Here is a 17,063-nt window from a genome sequence, read left to right on the forward strand (position 1 = left end):
TAGCTTCCTTAAGATATTGGAATCTCTGTGGCTGATATTTTTTTTAAATTACAGAATAGTAAAAACTCAGGACTGAAAAAAGCATTATAGACCATCTGGTCCAGCGGCGTATATTCTCAGTGGAAAGACTGAAGTGACATGATGTGGCTGCCAACGCCCCGGAACTCGGCAGTGACGTGGCTCGGGCTGCAGCTTGAGCCGCTCCTTTGTCCCCTCCTCTGAAGAACCCTGAGTTGAGAAACCGCAGTGGGTGTCAGTACTGTCACACGTACTGCAGGAGTTCCCTCTTTTAAAAAATAGTTGGGTCAGAAATTATTCTGATCCTTGTCACATGGCACAGCTAAGTATACGTACGTGTTATTTAACAATAATGTACTCTGGGTTCGTGCAACCAAGAGAAGTGTGTTCCTTGCTGTACCAGAGTAGTGCTTGCCCTTAAAGGGATTGGCTTAAGAGTGTCAGTAAGTAGTTCTCAGAGCATTTACTTTTTTAAATTATTTTTTGAAGATTTTATTTATTTATTTATTTATTTATTTATTTATTTGAAAGAGAGAGAGAGAGCACAAGCAGGGGGAGCGGCAGAGGGAGAGGGAGAAGCAGACTCCCCACTGAGCAGGGAGCCCCATGTGGGGCTCGATCCCAGGACCCTGAGATCATGACCAGAACTAAGGCAGACACTTAACCGACTGAGCCACTCAGGCACCCCTGTTTTTTAAAGATTTATCCAGGTATTTGAGAGCGAGCGAGCACATAAGGGGAGGGGCAGACGGAGAGAATCTCAAGCAGACGTTCCTCTGAGCCCAGAGCCGTACAAGGGCCTCGATCTCACAACCCGTGAGATCATGACCTGAGCCAAAACCCAGAGTCCGACATTTAACTAACTCAGCCACCCAGGCACGCCGCCCCCGCCCCCCAGTTCTCAGAGCATTTAAAGCATGATTTGATTTTAAAATTTTTCTATTCACATGGGGTTCTCTTGTCTTCAGGAGCTCTCTGTGCATATGGCTAATTCCCAAAGAAGACTGGCAACTCCCTGAAAAATTCAATTCCACCTTGCCCTAGCCGCGCTCCAAATAGAATAGCCAGCCAACATTTTCTATATGAATGAACAAATGAGCAAATGAACTTTTTGAAACATCTGTTTCGTGAGTTAGAGTAGGCTAGCGTATTTTGAAAGCTGTGTATGTTAATTTTTTTATTTTTTAATGCACAAAGGTCAAGCAACTAGCCATCTAAGGATCTTAAGAGGAGGTTCCCAGGGATGCAGTTAAGGTTTGAAGGAACACATTTAGCTTTTGACACTGCTAGACAAGGAATTTTTATGACCACATCCAAGAAGTCAATAAGTCAAGTTTATTGTCTATTTAGACGCAGATGTGTCCTGTAGTTAAGATCTAGGACTAGCAGTTAGAGGAGTAAATAAAATGCCAGTTCTCTGTCGTGGGGAAATACAGCGTCTGTGGGGGTGGGGGGAGGAGTCCGCGTGCTGGGCCAGCTGGCTCCTGCCTTCTTCATAACCACTGACCGTCCTCCTAACCCTCCAGCCAGTCGTGTTCATTTCAGAACAGACCAAGTGGAAGAATGTGGCTCGAGCAAGGTAAATCTGTCCCTTCTGTCGTGAAAGCCAGACGGTGGAGAGCCTAGTAACGGAGAGTGGTAACCTTATCCTGGTACACAGTGGCTAGTGTGTAAAATATTGCCGTAAATTCATTCCTAGATAATTATAGGCTAAGCCACTTGACCCCACCATCAACTTCCTTCTTTGTGAAACGGTGATAATACTTAACATTGTGCAGAGGTTTCTGATTTCAGACTAGAAGGCCTTCTAGGAGCGTTAGATACAGTTTCACTGCCAGCCTCTGCTGCTGTTTGCATTCTCCTTCCAAGAGAGCGCGTGCAGAACACCAACTTCTGGAAACATGGGAGGTGATAAAAGCACGGACAGCTTTTATCATCTTGCTTTTGCTGTGTTTTGGATCTGGGAATGGAGGGGCATGGGGGAGGGTACAGATGACCAGATAGTTCCCAAGAGTGTGGAAACCATACACTCCTGCCCCGTTCTTTCAGGATCCAAGTAAATAGACTTCTGTGTCAGCTAAATATGAGCTTACCATGACCTGAGGCCCCTTTAATTTTCTGTTCCGCACATTTCCTCCCTGGCAAGAAAATAAAGGGAAAGGAGGCATTATCCTAAACTTCGGTTCCATTTCTGTATTTCTTCGTTCAGTCATTTTTCAAAAATGTCAAAAAAATAAGAACACTGATTATGAAGGTAAAATATAGCAGCATGCCAAGAGGATGTACGAATTGATTTAATTGGACAATACATTTTTTTCCTTTTAAAAAACAGAGTTTTTTAAAATGTCAAGAATAATAAATGTTCAACCTCACAGAGCACGAGAGAATAAAAACAAAAACAAAATTTGCCCATAACATCATCAGCCAGTCCTAACCCCTACTAATATTTTGATGTGTTTAATTCCAGGGTGTTTTATTGCATATACACATATCTTTGAAAAATAGCCTTTCCCTGTAGAACTGTTCCAGAGCCTGTTTTTCACTTTAATGCCATATTTGAATTTAAAAAAAAAATTAGTAGCATCCATAGTTGAGCAGTAGTGTGTTTTTTAAAATACTCTGATGTTTTACGTACATTTAAAAATATCTAAGAGATCTAATTTAAAAAGCAATCCAACTATTTTTGCACAGCGAAATTCTATCAAAACGGTCTCTTTTTTCAAGTTCACTTTCCTTTGGGGGGGAAAGAAGGCGGGGTAATTTTGGCAAATAGTTGTTCTTTTCATGGTCCCAGTTCGGTAATCTAATAAGGGAGCTTCTCAGATACATATTTCATTTGAAAAAGAAAAAAAAAAAAGGCACGTTGAGGGCATGCACTGCGTCTCTGACAGAGATCCTGCCTTGAAACAGATAAACATTGGTAGCCCCCCCTCTTGGCCAGCAGCAAGGAGAGTAACATTTTGCTATTTCAGATTAGGAAGCAATTGCAGATTAATTTAACACAGTAGCTAGTCATTTTGAAACAACTTGGAAGCCTCCTGTTTTTGCTTTCTGGGTTTTTTTTTTTTTTTTAAATCTGTGAAATTAAGATTTTAATCTGAAAAGGAAAATCCCATACAATTCAAGCGCCATTTTATGAGCATACTATAGTGATTTCATTCTCTACTTCCTTTCATACACCTGTCCAAAGCACGTAACTAGCATCTTGTTCTGTCCTGTTTGCCTTTTTACTTATCCATACCCCACCAGGTAATCCTTCTGTCTGCAAAATGCTGGCTTTCTCAGCCATGGATCGTACCTTCTCAACTATTTTTAAAGTTCTTTGTAGTTCTCCGTAGGTCCATAGACGTCTCCTCTGTACATCTGGTTTACTGCTCTGTGAGATTTCACTTTTCGTGTGCAGAAGGAAAGAAACTTCCTTCATCCTTCTCTGCCAAGCACTGTACTGTACCCCTTCACAAACATGTCTTACGTGCTGCAGGCTTTATCTCTGTGGGGTGGGAAGGTGCAGCCCTGTCTTAGAGATGAGGAAACTGGAGTCTGATAGGTTTGGAAACTTCTCAAAGATCACACGAAGGGTAAGGCTGAGCTCAAGGCAGGTCCAGATTCCAAAACCAGGGCTCTTTCTCCTATACCTGTAGGGTGCCCTGTGTAGGGAACTTTTCCAGCTATATAAAGTTTTGAAAGTTGTCTTACCTTAAGAACATGTTTTCGTTTACTAATTTTGGGCACAAATCTTTCTTCAGTATATTATATACTTTCCAATCTAAGCTAGTCTGGCATTTGATTTGGGGATGATGTAATTTTGGATAATTTTTATAAGTAGTTAGTGTCCTATGGGCAAGAAAACCAGTGACCACACCTGTTTTAAATGCATAGATTAAGGGGCGCCTGGGTGGCTCAGTCGGTTAAGCATCTGACTTTGACTCAGGTCATGATCTCAGGGTCCTGGGATTGAGCCCCACATCAGGCTCCCTGCTCAGCGGGGAGTCTGCTTCTCCCTCTGCCTCTGCCCACGACTTTTGCTCTCTATCTCTCTCTCAAATAAATAAAATCTTTAAAAATTTTTAAAAAAATAAATGCATGGATCAAGAGTTAAGTAGGTTCTGTGCGTTTGAAGGGGGCTCCTGTGATAAAGTGAATGGAAGATTTTAAGTCACATTGGGATGCTCCAAAGGCTTTGGGGCCTCATTCTCAGGTGTCTTCAGACACTGACAGAAACTGTCCTCTAAGTAACCTATATATACAATGCTCATTGATTTTAAAGCACTGCTGGGGCTATTTTATTTTATTTTATTTTTTTAAACTCAAGGGAAATTGTAAGATTTTTTTTTTCTCTCTTCAGGGCCATTCTGCTATTTAGTTGAAGTCAGTAGAGACCACAGAGCTTGACACGTGGTAGAAGCCCAGTGAAGTGTTACTTGAATGAATGAAGAAGCGATGAGATCTCTCACAAAATACATTGACGTTATGGTTGGGAGTCTTGTTGTACAGTTAAGTAACTGTGGTCAGTAAAGTGCTGTTTTTCTACAGGAACCATTACTGTGAGTCCAGTGAGATTGGCACTCCCAAGGCAACCATAGATTTCCATCCTAGGAACTAGCAGAGTCCATGCATAAGATACTGTGATCACAGTTCGCATACCCTAAGCGGTTGGCCAACTATCAGAAAATAGAATTAACGGGAACACTCCAGTCTCTGGGCATTCCATGTCGTATAGAGGCTGCTTGAGTCTCTGTGTGTGATATAAATACATGTATTTTAAACCCAGGTTGAAATTTGTGGAAAAGCTACGATTTGTATTAAATTCCTTCATTGCTCTATTAAATGTTATGAGTTACGATATCAAATAATATAGATAAGTATTTTACGATTGACATGCTTTTCTGGAAATATCCCCAAGAAACCTGCTGCTTTTCCCAGTGAAAGAGGTAATGGAGTCCCACTTGATAGTGAAACGTGACATAAGACAGGGGCATACATTTTTAACAAATAAAGTCATTCAAACTTTCAGTTTAAACTTCAGCTCATTTGTTCCAGGCGGTGCCCCTGGGGCTCCTGTTTGAACAGCACTCAGGTAGGTTAGATTTAGAAGGCAAATTTTTCATTAGCTGCTTTTGAAAGATGCCTGAAGTCAAATCCCTTGAAGGACTCTCCTACCGAAAAAATCATTGCTGCTCTGCTGGGTGGGTGAGGGGGTTGATTAAGCTGGGGATCCTCCGACTGAAAGCAGCTGGGAAATGGAGCTTTTAAAGGTAAACTGATCAACATGCCTGGGAAATCCATACAGGATAGAAACGGGGGAGAGAGGCATTTGAAGTAAAATTTCAGACGCCTCTTTCACGTCAGAGTGCTTTAGGCAGATTGATGCATCCTGGGAGAGGAAATAATAAGCATCTTTTTAGCTTTTAAAAAAGGCAATATTTCACAGAAATTTAGATGAGTATTTGAACAGTAAGGTGTTTTGATTAAAGTTTTTTCCAAGATTGTTTTTCGGTTTATTTTCTTTTTGAGTAGTTTAAAGTGAATAAATCTTAAGTGTCCACGTGTGTACAACTGTGGGACCACCCAGATCAAGATTTGGAACTTGTCTGGCAGTCCAGAAGGCTCGTTCTTACCGCTCGCAGTCAGTACCCCCCCACAGGTGGCCAGTGTCCTGAGCTCACTCTTTCCGGATGTGTTCTGTGGTCTGTACCTTTGTGGGAGTGGAATCATACGGAATGTGTCTCGTGTCTTTTCTCTCTGCTCTCTCTGTGAGAGCTGTAAATGTTGCATTTTCCTCATCGCATGCCTATGAATTTCGTTTATTTTCATAAAATCAGTCAAAAGGGAGAAATAGTGCTATGAGGTCATAAGCCATTTGTGTTCACTTCTGAAGTAACTCTGCTTCTCCATTTAAACAGGGCTGGGGGCCTGGCTGGCTTGGTTGGTGGGGCATGCGACTCCATCTCGGGGTTGTAAGTTTGAGCCCCACGTTGGGTGTAGAGATTACTTAAAAATAAAATTTTAAAAAACATACTTTATTAAATAAATAAATAAATAAATAAATAAATAAATAAAATACAGCTGATAAGTTCAAGTCTGTCGTGATTTGGGCTTCCGTATATTAAGAAAAATTCAAGCAAGATTTACTGTGCTGTCCAGTGGGACAGCCACTAGCCACATGTAGCTATGTACATTACAATTTAAATTAATAAAATTTAAAATTCAGTTCTTCGTTTCCACTAGCCACACTCAAATGCTCAAATAGTCACATGTTGCTAGTGGCCACCTTTCTGAATGGAGCAGATCTAGAATGTTTCCATTGTTGTAGAAAGCCCTATTGGACAGCACTGTTTAGAAAGCTGGCTGTTAGCTGCCTTCCTCTTCCCTTTCCCCCTTTGCAGATGTAAGGATGTGTGGTGGGTTTTATTTTTCTCACTTTAGTTAACATTTAGTTCTGTGGTTCTCAGACCATCATCGTACAAGCTTCTGTTTCCTACATTGTCCCTCCAGACCTTGGGGAAAAAAATTAATGGGAGAATTCTCACAACATGGTGCACTTTTAATTTCTAGAAGGTACCATGTGCTCTCCGACTTTGGGGCCTTGGCAATACTGCTTGAAACCCTCCTTCCAGCATCCCACTGTGTGTTGATTTCTCATCTATCAGATCTCAGCTTAGACTGTCTCCAGGGGACCTTCCCCATCCGTCCTCCCGCCCCCAAGCCTGGGTTACTGTCCCTTCAATTCAGCTATCATGGTGACCTGGCCCTCCCCTGCCTGGTAGCAGCTGCTTGTTTCTTGGCTCCCGTCTCCCACTGAACAACAAGCCCAGTGCGGTCAGGCACCATCCTGTCACATTTGCTGTCGCATAGCTCTCTCTTGTGCAGTGCCTGCTCTTAGGAGAGGGTAGTAAGTATGGTGGAAGGAGAGAACAACGGGCTGCACAAGGAAGGGCCAGTAACCAAGTAGCTTCATGTTAGGCTTCCTCTCTCCCAGGTAGAGGGGACTGTTCCACAGGGGAGTCTGTCAGAGACAGCTTTCTGTCTGGGCATCTCACAGAATACACATCAGTACCCTGAACTGTTTCTTCAGGAGTGATGATGGCACAACCGAGACATTTGCACCCTTCCCGGTTAAAGTGTTCGGTCTGCCTTTCCTCGGAAATCATACTAAAAAGACATCCAAACGGAGAGGATGCTGGGTGAGCAATCAGAGGAAAGGCAGATGGAGAAGTGGAGCTGCAAATGGTCATAATACGGTAGAAAATTCTGCATCTGTCAGTGGGCAGCTGTTCTTGGCATCACAGGCCACGTCTCACCAAGCCAGATGACCTCACAGGGAGGCAGCCGCGTGTAAAGGAAGGGTATTCTGTCAGGATAGGTACCAGAAACCCCAACTCAGACTAGCTTTAAAAATAAGGAACTTTATTTTCCCGAGTAACGGGACCTCTAGAGATAGGCTCAGAGATGGTTGATTCGGTGTGTCAACACTGTCACGAGAACCTAGGTCCTTTCCAGCTCAGCTTGGCCATCCCGGGCAGTGGCTTTCTCCTGGGGCTGGTAGGACGATGGCTGCTGCGGGTACAGGCACCCCATCTGGAACCTCAGTGTCGAGAGAAAGAAGAGAAAGCCATTGGCGAGGAAGGGGGTTGCCAGAAGGTGTAAGGTGAAACATCTGGAGTAGAAGCCATAGATAACCGAGTATCCGCTATAAATGCCAAGACCTCCCAGCCCCAGATATCCTCCTCCCATCACAGTCTGTGGATTTGCAAAGTTCTTTCAGTCTGCCTTAGACTTAAAAGTGCCTTAGAAGTGATCTAACTAATGGGACACACAGACCAGGGAAGGCTCCCAGAATGGAGAGAGAACGCGAAGGGGAGGAAGTTGGGCGGCTCACCAAAGACAGTTCCCATACTTGACAGTCCTGCCAGGGTTGCCCTGAGCCAGCCATTGGGAAACTCCCTCGGGGCCCTTAAGGGTTAATTCCCCCCCACACACCGAAGAAGAAACACCGGCTTAATTTTAAATTTAGCAATATCCATACATTCATGATTTACAATGTAGATGGTGTATATTCTGGGAAATCTGGAATCCTTCAACCAATCAGTTATGCTTTAATTTTTTTCTCCTTCTATATAGACCTCGCAGTATTGGAGCTGTGCTGAATGAGGTCACAGTCTAACTACAGTATTAACCCTGCAAATCTGTTCATTTTCGCCCGAGTGCCCTCAGGCAGGATACAGAATGTGTCCAATTGAAAAACTATTACAGACACTGCAGCGCCGTGATGGGATGCATTGTAGCAGGGAGGGGGCACATCGTGGGGGGGGGGTGTCTTGAGCCAGGTAGGAAGTAGCTCTCAAAAGTAGAGGCGATGGGATTGCATTTTTAAAGGAAAAGTGCTGTTCTTTGTCATTTGAATTTTAAAGTGCTGACTTTTAATATTTTCCAACCTTAGCTGTTTTATATTTTCTACCAACCGTATTTTTGGTTTTTAGTTATTTTCCCCATCCCGGACCTCTTCAGTTTCTCTTCTCTGTGTGCTACAAACATCCGTTTATGTTTTTTTTAATATCCATTTTGCATTATTAAAAATACACAGGAACGCATAAAGAATAATACAGTGAACACCCATGAACCGACCAGCCAATTTAAGAAATAAAACATGAACTCTTTTCCTATGACTGTTTCTGGGCCCTGTTTAATTCAGCATGGAGCGAAGCACAACACAGATGGTCAGCGTTTCGTGTAAAGGCCCCATCCCGCCCCGTTCATGGGAGCTGCAGAGTTTCAGAAAGCGCGTGCATTCGCAGTCTTGCCTGGACATGTGGTTCATGCTAAGTAGTCTAACAGTTGCGCCCCAGGTAACTCCTAAAGCTGTTTCAGATCATAAAATCCATGATGTTTTGCAAATTTATATTTTATCGTGCTGGGTTTTATGCACAAAACCTAGATGACTTCCCCTTTATAATCTCCATCAAAGGCATTTTTCAGAATCCCTTTATAATGCCTCGTCACTGGCTTTGCTGCACATTGTCTGCGTGTTTGAAAACAATCTCTGACTCAGTGATAAATCTGAGCGTATCGTTGTGGCGTTAGTCTGGCAGAACTCAGACATAAGTGCTATTTTAGCTTATTCCTCAATTGCAGGCTCTAAATATTTGACCCCTTCATTGAGTGCCAGAGACCTGACTTGACTTGTCTGTGGTTTGGGCTCTTATTTAAAAGCAATCGACCGTGTTTGGATAGTGTTTGAAATATTTATATTGTATCCATGGAAGGGCCGTAGTATTTTATTTCCTCAAGAGTACACTTCCTTCAGCATGCTCTGGCGGCCACCCTGTGATGTCCTCCGTCTGCTCTTCCCCTCCCACTGCCACCTTTGCCTGTGGGACCGCTCCAGCGGCACCTGCCCCAGGGCCACCCCGGGAAGCTCGGTCTCCGAGAAGTCTGGCAGAGAAAAGAGCGGCTTGCTCGTGGCTCGCAAGCACATACTTACCACCGAAGGGTACAGTCTTTCCAAAGTGTCCCCAGACCCACAGTCTTACAGAGAGAGAAGCAGACAACACACGGGTAGAGTGTGTGTTGATTTTTTTTTTTTTTAATCTCTCGACTGATGAACTTCTGGTGCCTATTTACAAGGTTGCCTTGAGAATGTGTGCTGATGGCCATGCTAGTCCTACCCTCTTCTCCTGATTTGAAAACTAGGAATCAAGGAAAACATTTTGCAGAACACAAGTGCTGAAAAGGTCTGTATTTATCTCAACTGCCCAGCAGTAAGTTTCCAAAGAGAAGGATAAAGCATCCGTATTCTCTTTAGACGTGGGTTGTTTTAAATGTTGATTGTCTTTTCCTTTGGAATGAGTGGTAGCTCTCCACGTGCCATTTACCAGTTGTTAAATGCGAGGATTCATTAGTGAAATAAGCCGTCCTAGAGCTCAGGATGATTGGAAGTGAGCATTAGTTCGGCTCCTTGATTCCGAGCATGGGAAGTTTTCCTTTTCTGTGTTACAGATTCGGTGTTTCTAATATTCATTACAACGAGAGTGAGAGCCTGCTGATTTGGGGAGATTGTATTGCCGAATGAATATCAACGCTCGGCTCTGGCTTATTCTTTATGATGCATGTGTTTCCTGTCTCTCCGCGGAAAAAACGAAAACGTGTCTCAACTTGTTTATCTCTCTGTAGGACAGTCGACCCAATATGTCAAGACCTCTGATCACTAGATCTCCTGCGTCTCCACTGAACAACCAAGGCATCCCTACTCCAGCCCAGCTCACAAAGTCCAATGCGCCCGTGCACATTGATGTGGGCGGCCACATGTACACCAGCAGCCTGGCCACCCTCACCAAATACCCCGAATCAAGGTAATCTGAAAAAAAAGGAAAAGTCTGCTCAAAAGTGCATGTGTTTGATGGTCTAACTGTTTCTCCTTTGACCAGCACAGCAGCAGTGTGGCCTCCCTGGGGCGGGGCGGGGGTTAGAACAGGAACGCCAGGCTACGGGGGCTGCTCTGGGGTGGGGCTGTCAATCTCGGCCCAGTGAGGGCCTGACCCACAGCGGGGTGGGGTATGCGTAGACCCGTCACATGGGAGTGGAGTTTTAGGATATTCTGCCTTGCCAAGATCTTGGTGTCTCTCAATGTAGTAACAAAAAGAAGGATGAGTTCTACCTCCCACGAAAGTTTTCTTCTTTCCCTTTCTTCTAAAACACACATTCTTATCAGTTCTTAGAATTTTCTGGGAGATCGTTTGGCCCACCAACTTGTGAACTAGAGAAAAAAAAAATGAGAGACTCTTATCAGTGAGTGGAGCAGTATATTTAGAACAGTATGCAAAAGTCCAGGAAGCCAAGATAGTCTTGCTTTAAAAAAAAATTAAAAGAGCAGTGGGATTTCTGAGCACTCAAGGCAGATAAGTAAATATAGAAAGTGTCTGAAGAGGGGAGAGTGGTTTACAAATAGGCAGTACACACTCGATGCTTGTGAGACACCCCCTCCCGTGTGCCCTCCCACCACTTCTAGAGGAGTTCCAGGGCAACAGTTTGCTTTGTTATTGTTGCCGGGACACCCCTCCTGGCTCTGCCTGGATTTGGGGGCTGTGCCCAGATCCTCTAAGGGAGCTGATCTTCACCAGCTCTGCGGGTGGGTAGAGGAGGAGGCAGGAGCTCATGGGGGCCAAAGTCAGGAAAAAGGGGGTTTCTCTGCTTGGTTCTGCTCATCTCGGATGGAAGCACACCACTTGGGCTTCGGGGAGGGACCAGTGGCTTTAAAGTAACGGACAGCAGGGAGCTTTACAGCCCGAACACACAGCACTGACCTGAAAATCAGCGGCATCTTGATAACCGCATGAAGACCCCTTTTTTGTTTGTTTTTCTTATTCTCACTCTACTGCCTGATATTTTATGAAAGAAGGTGAAGTTTGAGAAGAAGAAAGAGGAAGTATTTTCTCTCTTGATTTCCAGATTTGATTTCTGCAAAGTGAAATGATTTTTTAAAAAACACAAATGACTATTACTTCAATTACCAAAAAAACCTATGTATTTTTCAATGAAATGATGCTGTCAGTCAGTGATTCGTTTTACTGAGTCCCCACTTTCCCTAAGCTCGTTGTAATAAGTCCTCCAAAGTCTGGCTATGTGATGGCTGTATTTCCCAAGACTATCGTGATCTAAGTAATGTTTCTTTAAAAAAAATACTTACTTCCATTCCTTCTAAGCTAATACCAACCTCAACAAACGAAAATCGCTGTGCCTCTTCACGTGAGCGCTTAATTCTAGGGGCCAAGCCCCAAAACATACAGGAGTCAAAAAGCAAACCCTTAGCTGTAGCAAAATTCACGGATCTGATCCGATGGCCTTTTGCTTCAGTCAGATTTTTCAACTCTGATCCAGGAGGGAAGTTAATAATTACCCCATGTGCATGTGACATAAGTAGTAGGTTTTCTTCAAGTGCTCCCTGCAGCAGGGTCAGTCTCTTCCTTAGGGACTAAAGCCCCCCGGGAGGGGGGGTTGGTTTCTGGGAAGCTCCCCTGTGTCACTTAGCCAGTTGCAGTGGTAGGAGGTAGAAATTCGTTGGAGACTCTATTCATTCAGTTCTTCTCTCGAACAGTTTGCTACTTTGAAAGACCTCGATCAGTGTCTCACTTGGAAAGTCTTCCTCTGGCCACCTGTGCCTGGGTATTTCTAAGAGTCTAGTTTCGGTTCCTCCTTATCCACACCCTGAGGCATGCGTCGCATTCCGTGATCTCAGTACTCTGGACATCTGCGCTGTCTCATATGGCCCCCACCAGCCACGTGCAGCCACTGAGCACTTGACATGTGGCCGGTCCAAATCAAAATGTCCTAGATTGTAAAGAGTTAGTATCCCCCCCAAAAAGTAAAATATCTCAATAGTTTTTTATTATTGATTTCATGTTGGAGTGAGAATATACTGAATTAAATAAAATGTCATTAAATTTAATTTCACCTGTTTCCTTTTACTCTTTTAATGTGGCTCCCAGAAAACCCCAAATGACATGTGTCTTGCTTTTTGTTTCTATTGGACTCTGCCGAACTAGACATAGATTTTTTTTAAAATCTCACCAAACCTACTTCCCCCCCAACCTGATCCTTCCATGCATCATAATTTGAATTTCCTTACACTTCCTTGTCACCGCTGGGCCACAGTATCATGGGAGCAACATCAAAAATAATTCATGGTTCATCAGTCCCACGTTTGAATGCTGACTCTGCCGTTTAGTAGTTGTTTGGCCAAGGACAGGTCCAATTTCTAAGTGCCGGTCTTCTCTCTGTAACATAGACACAGATACGTCTTCTTGCAAGGTTATTGAGAGGATTAAATGTGATTACGAAAAGCACGCCATGGCCCTGTGCCCAACACATACTATTGCCTTTATGCTTAACCTCTGCCAAACCCAGCAATTGTTTCTCTTCAGACTGCCTTCCAAATACCAAATATATCCCATTCCTTCATTTCCTAGACCATGGAAACAGGCTCACTTTTGGATTCTTCCTGAATGGACTGCAGGCTGGAGGGACTCCTAGCCGGCACCTTCCGGTCCTTGATCTTGACGCCCCTACCCTACCTGTCCCAGAACTGCTGAGCTGTTCCAAGATCATCTTTATTGTCAGGGAGATATTTTGTAAGCTTATGTTTGACTCTGAAACAAGCCTTACAAAGTGACTTCTCTTTCTGTTGCTTACACCTAAAGCAGATGACTGTGGTTTAGATGTTGAATTGACTACTCTGCTCCCTCTTGGAGTGTGTGTGTGTGTGTGTGTGTGTGTGTGTGTGTGTTTTGTAACTCACTCCATGTTCATATCAAGGCAACAATCAGTTTAATGGGACCCATACATATATGTTCATAGTCAAAGATACAGGGGAGAAAGAGTTTCGTGTTTTTCTTATACATGTCAGCTCTTCCTTCCAGCTTCTGAGAAAAGTCTCTTTGGGGATAAATCAACCTTTGGGGATAAATCCTAGGAGATTAGGTTGCCCATGACCATAGAATTACACATAGCCCCAACTCCAGTTCTCTAAATTCTAGGGTACTTTGAACCCTTCCCACAGGGCCATTCCCTCTCCCCGCCCCTCCCCTCCTCAGCACACCCTGGATCCTCTCTCCCTTGCCTTTCCCTTGGTGTAGCCCAGAGGGGAGGAGGGCTTTTTCCTTGGTTTTGTTTTCTAGGATTTCAAGAGGAGACCTGTAGTGTAAAAGTCCTAATTTGTTTGTAGTAAGGGATCGTAAAAGATGTCATGTCTTTCTACAATTTCAAAGGTCCTGCAAAGATCCTTTATTCCATTTTGAAATATTTTAGGTGACTTTTTATTCTGTCTCTGTTTATCGCCTTCTTGGCTAAAGATTACTCTTAGAACCCCAGAAAGTGGTACAACGGACCACACAGCTAAACATTAGAAGCACCTGGGAAGCATTAAAAGGCCATGCGCCATCCTGCCTCAGACCAATAAAATCTGAGAGATCCTGATTTTCACCATCTGGCTTTGAACAGCACCAACATATATGGTCCCTCCGAGTGAATGTCGTCTCCTTCCTAAATGAGTGTTTCAGGCTATATCGTAATGGCCATCCCACCAAAAGAAAATACCTTTTGATCTTCATTTCTTTGATTACCAAGGTTACCTGGTTCCACTGTGTGTGGATACCCCGTGCTTTCTTTGGGTGGGGGAGGCTTGGAAGCCCTGAGTAGGGATTCAAAAGAAGCGAGCTGACTTTCACATTTTACAAGGTAAAAGGTTCATCACTCACATTGTGACTCACATCCATCGTCGGGTGGTTTCTCGCTGAAGGGACTGAAGGTTTCAAATTAACGGCAGTAGTGCAGACATCGGTGATGTGCTCTGTCTTGCTGATGCTTTGTGCAGGATGCAGAACCGCTCTTTCGAGGTGCTTATGAGACCGAGGCTGATTCATGCCACCTCGGGAATCAAGGAGATAGATCCCTTGCCAGGGAGCTGACAAGTTTCCCATTCCATTTCCTATTCGGAATTATAATCACCCCGAAAAACACCAGTTCAGATCTGCAATAACTTTACATCAAATAAGTAAAACAAAACAAAAGTGAAAAAATAGATCACCATCACAAAAAAAAAAGATTTTTAATGGATTTACAAAGAAGATAGAACATATTTTGCTGGACAGTTTGCTAGCTTGATTGATAAGTTGTAAGTATCTAGACATGGGAGGTGGGCCTCACATGGACTCTTGCCCCAGGCCCTGCACGTTTTAAAGACAGACCTGATTATATCTGATTTAAAAATCTAAGCTACCCATTATTAACATCATTGATAACAACAAAACCTAGGTATCTAAGTCAGTTATCATAAGTAATTAAGATTGGTACCAAATGACACGGCCTCTTTAAAATTTCCCGCTGTTGCCACTGAAATGTCGTTATAGTCACACAGGCGTGTGAGAGATGAAAGAAACATTCTGTGCGGGGCGCCTGGGAGGCTCAGATGGTTAAGCGTCCAATTTGATTTCAGCTCAAGTCTTGATCTCAGTGTCATGAGTTCAAGCCCCGAGTTGGACTCCACGCTGGGCACAGAGCAGAGCCTACTTAAAGCAAAAACATTCTGTGCTTTAAAAGAAGACACGAGTCTGAGTCCAAAGTGAGGTCCATTTCATCCTTTATTATCACCTTGAACAAAAGCAGGATGAACAGCGGCTATATGGATGGTTATTCAGATGATGGTGGGCTTTTTAAAACCGGAAAGTGGGCTGTTACTGCTAATGAGTGAAACCTCTGGGGAGGTAATAAGGCAGGGGTCTTAACTAACAGAGCCGGTCAGCCAGCGACCTAGAGGTGAAAGACAAGATCTCATGTTACAGTCCCCTGAGCCATCCGATCTGACTGCTTGACTGAGCTTTTGTGTGTTTTAAACCCGGTACATGAGTTAGCTCCCACATAAGTAGATTATGCTAAATCGGGCTCTCCTGAATAGCCGCAGAGTTACTAAGCACACTGGCGTACGTAGGTAATTGCAAAACTCCAGAGACTGGGCTTTCAGCCTTACAGTCAACACCCATGGCCACCCAAGGGGTGTGTGTATTTGAAGCTTTAGGACGGAGATGCCAAACATGTGTGCTTTGCCAGCAGAGATCCGGCTCCTGGCGTGCTTCACTCTCGATGTGTGAGCCGTGAAAGCGTGGTGCACGGGGAGCTGCCCGGAAAGGAGAGCTGGAGGAGTGCGCTGTGAAGGGATGGGTGCGCACACTCGCAGGGCGACCGGATGCTCGTGTGTGGATTTCCCTGTCATCGTGCTAGGTCAGACTAGGATGTTTTCTGTAATCCTGTGCTGTGACTCTGTGACTTCTCGGTTCCAGTTTCGTACAACAGGCCCTAGGCACAGGTCCAGTCCTGTCATCACGCAGGCCCGCATTTCAGGATCCCAACAAAAATGCCAGGAAAAAAAATGCATCCTCCCTGGCACACAGTTCACGGAGCTCTCTTGCAGAATTACTGCAGGGCACTGAACAGGGGGCTTTTTATTATAACCTACTCTTTAGATCAGCATGATTTATAATGCAGTGTCTGTGGGGGCGCCTGTGTGGTGCGATCAGTTAAGTGTCCGACTCTTGGTTTGAGCTCAGGTTGTGAGCTCGTGAGATGGAGCCCCCATCGGGCTCCGTGCTCCATGTGGAGTCTGCTTAAGACTGTCTCTCCCTCTCCCTCTGTCCCTCCCCTCTGTGCTCGCTCTCTCTCTCTCTCAAATAAATAAATCTTATAATGCAACGTCTATCTCAAGTTTAAAAAAAAAAAATCACAGAACAGATTATTGGGAAAGTTATCCTGAGATGCGAACTCTCGGCACAGATGGAAGGAGGGAGCATATCCCTGCTGCTTTGAAAACGCCCATGGAAATGCATAAAATGAGGGCAGTCTAACCTAATGGTGAACAGTTTTGATTGCTAGGATGGGCTGATCTTTTAAAAAAGAAAATTAGTTTACTGGGGGGCGGGGGTTGAAAAGGAGGTAAAGCACCTGGCAAATGAGAAATGGAAAGTTTCTCCAGGGTCATCGGGGCAATTTTCCTCTTCTCTGTCTCTTCTTGTCATCTTACAATATTGCTTTTCCAAAATTGCTCCTCAGTTATATAGGCAAAGGGTAAATGAAACCAGTTTCAAAAGACTTTTTTTTTTTTTTTAAATGATGAAACTGGATTTTCTCTTCCGTACTGAAAAGCCAGGAACTTCACACCACGCTACTGGCGGATTCAGCAAACTTCCCCTGCCACTTGGGAACAAAACAGACCTCGCTTTTATAGTAATCTAACTCATAAAGTCTTGTCTTAGAGCATACTGGAGAGAAAAACGTAGCCATGCTATAGCCTGTAGTTTTCCCTGTCCTGGTCTTTCATCCTCTGGGACGATTCCTTCCGTGCTCCCCCGCGGCCAGAGCAGACACTGGCCAGCGGAAGCCCTTGCTCTCCTGTGGTTTACGTGGGGGAGCGGGGAGGACACGCGGTGAGTAGACAGTCCATGGTATTCGAGTTAGGACCAAGTAAGGTAGTAAGAAGAATAACACAGAGAATAAATGCGCCC

At 44.1% G+C, this 17,063-nt stretch overlaps 1 protein-coding gene across 3 annotated transcripts in view; it reads left to right on the plus strand.

The window, feature by feature from the left end:
* Positions 1 to 17,063, plus strand: part of KCTD1 (potassium channel tetramerization domain containing 1) — a 174,246-nt gene that overhangs the window by 118,311 nt on the left and 38,872 nt on the right. For all 3 annotated transcript variants that reach the window (XM_026496137.4, XM_057313167.1, XM_026496136.4), the window contains exon 2: positions 10,189 to 10,367. In XM_026496137.4, coding sequence (XP_026351922.1) covers positions 10,189 to 10,367 — 179 coding nt within the window. The remainder of the gene's footprint in view (positions 1 to 10,188; positions 10,368 to 17,063) is intronic.

Source organism: Ursus arctos, unplaced genomic scaffold (genome assembly GCF_023065955.2).
Source record: "Ursus arctos isolate Adak ecotype North America unplaced genomic scaffold, UrsArc2.0 scaffold_17, whole genome shotgun sequence".
NCBI classification, from domain to species: domain Eukaryota; kingdom Metazoa; phylum Chordata; class Mammalia; order Carnivora; family Ursidae; genus Ursus; species Ursus arctos.